Source organism: Eimeria tenella, genomic scaffold (genome assembly GCF_000499545.2).
Source record: "Eimeria tenella Houghton genomic scaffold, Eth_scaff1519, whole genome shotgun sequence".
Classification (NCBI taxonomy): Eukaryota; Apicomplexa; class Conoidasida; order Eucoccidiorida; family Eimeriidae; genus Eimeria; species Eimeria tenella.
Genome location: NW_013543985.1, coordinates 1 through 2251, shown reverse-complemented (window position 1 = coordinate 2251; position 2251 = coordinate 1). Strand labels below are relative to the sequence as shown.

The window sequence follows — 2251 nt, the reverse complement described above, 5'->3', positions numbered from 1 at the left end:
CACCCCTCCCCCGCAGCAGCAGCAGCAGCAGCAGCAGCAGCAGCAGCAGCAGCAGCAGACTTGGATTTTGCCGTCGAGCTGGGCCACCATGTCGAAGTGCTTGGCCATGTCAGTCCACATAATGGCGTTTATAATTCGCTCGCGAACTGCGGGCAACTCCGAGTCCGACAAACCCGCAAACACGTCCATGTGCGGCACCCTGCGCAAACCCTAAACCCTAAACCCTAAACCCTAAACCCTAAACCCTGGGCCCTGAGCCCTGGACCTGAACGCACTGAGCGCTGTACGCTGGACGCTGAACCCGAAACTCGAATGTAGAAATGCGAAACCCTAAACTCTTCATCCTACTTGCTAAACCCTAAACCTTACACTCTAAACCCTAAGCCCTAAACCCTAAACCCTGGGCGTCCAGCTCCGGCGCGCTGACCCTAAACCCTAAACCCTAAACCCTCAGCGGCGGCAGAAAGCTGCCAACAAGAATGGCAGTCTTGAACGACTAACACTTTTATTTTCAGGGTTTAGGGCTTAGGGTTTAGGGTTTAGGTTCTAGGGTGTAGGGTTTGCGCTGACCGAAGGATCTGCAGCAAAGAGGCCGCGTGGTAATTCTCGAGGATAGAAACATTGTTGTAAATCCGAGCTGGCCAACTGCACGCAAACCCTAAACCCTAAACCCTAAACCCTAAACCCTAGATTCAGCGTCTAGCAGCAACAGCCAAAACCCGTGGCCCAAATCGAGTTTCTACAAAACCCCCCATCTCCCAGCGCAGCCCTCAAGCTGCAAACCCCAAGCCCCAAACCCTAAATCCTAAACCCTAAACCCTAAACCCTAAACCCTACCACTGGTTGCGCTGCATGAAAAGATTGTTAAACCCTGGGTGGCCCAAGTCGTGGCCAAGTGCAGCAACAGAAAGAACAAAATAATCTGTAGGAGTAAAGCGGGCCCCCACGTCGGGCAGCGCCAGCAGCAAACAAAGCACCTGCTCGCAAACCCTAAACCCTAAACCCTAAACCCTAGGCCCTGCGCCTAGGGCCGGCCGCCTCCGCAGCAGGTGGGCTTGCATCGAGACGAGGGTTTAGGGTTTAGCGCTCAGGGCTTAGACCGCGAAGCCTGAGACCCCAAGGGCCCCGCGAACCCTAAACCCTAAACTCTAAACCCTAAACCCTAAACCCTAACCTGGACCACGTTGAGGGCGTGGTAGAAATTGTGATAAGGGTTTGGCAAATAATTTGCATGCAAAGCCCCGCAGAAGTTCATAATGATTTCTCCTCTGACTCCAAGAGAGGCCCGTTCCGCGTAGTACATCAACAAGTCCCTAAACCCAAACCCTAAACCCTAAACCCTAAACCCTAAACCCAAACGCTAAACCCTGTGGAGCGCAAGGGGGAGTGTGCGGCAGCGCAGCCCGCGCGCGAAAAGCTGCGGCCACTTCCGCGGCCACGCCCTAGGGTTTAGCGCTTACAGAGTGTCATTTAGGGTTTAGGGTTTAGGGTTTAGGGTTTAGGGTTTAGGGTTTGGACCTGCAGAGGCGCACGGCCTCGGGCTCAGGCAAAGACAAAACGTGAAAGTCCCAATCTAATAAATCATGCATCGTGTAGGGTCTGCCATCGAAGCAAGAAACAGAAGCCAGGTTGAACAGGGCCTGCACGCAAACCCTAAACCCTAAACCCTAAACCCTAAACCCTAGATTGTGGCCGTCGGCGCAAGTGCTTTCACCCTGAAGCCAAAGGCTCCAGTTCTCAAGAAAGAAGTGACAACAGCGGCAGGCTCGAACGCCTGCAAGGTTTAGTGTCTAGGGTTTAATGTTTAGGGTTTAGGGTTTAGGGTTTAGGGTTTCAGACAGACCTGAATCTTGTGGTTTGGAGGAATCTGCACCTTGAGGCATGCAATCGAGCGCATCCACCACAGTGGGTCTCTGCCTGTTCATCAACCCTAAACCCTAAACCCTAAACCCTAAACCCTAATCCCGGCAGAAGTGGCCACCGGAGCAATTTATCAACCACGGGCACGCATATCCCCCTTCTGGCTGTGGGGTGTGATTTTGTTCAGGCTTTAGCGTGAGGGTTTAGGGTTTAGGGATTAGGGTTTAGGGTTTACGCTTTTTGGGTGGCGGTTTTGAAAGTGTGTAGGCCAGCGGTTTCTTTTGGGGTTTTTCATCTTTTTCTTTTTCTCCAGAAAGCAACAAAAGACTTTCCTCGATTTCTTCTCCTCTCTCCCGCCTGCTCGCAGGGTTTAGGGTTTAGGGTTTAGGGT

At 52.7% G+C, this 2251-nt stretch overlaps 1 protein-coding gene across 1 annotated transcript; it reads right to left on the bottom strand.

Annotated features, from left to right (window-relative positions):
* Positions 1–87: 87 nt before the first annotated feature.
* Positions 88–1313, bottom strand: ETH_00016360 (uncharacterized protein; the record flags this gene model as incomplete). The annotated part of the gene is made up of 3 exons (XM_013379166.1): positions 88–199; positions 838–977; positions 1175–1313. Coding segments are annotated over 3 exons (391 nt in total), but the record flags the coding sequence as incomplete, so codon positions are not given.
* Positions 1314–2251: the final 938 nt, after the last annotated feature.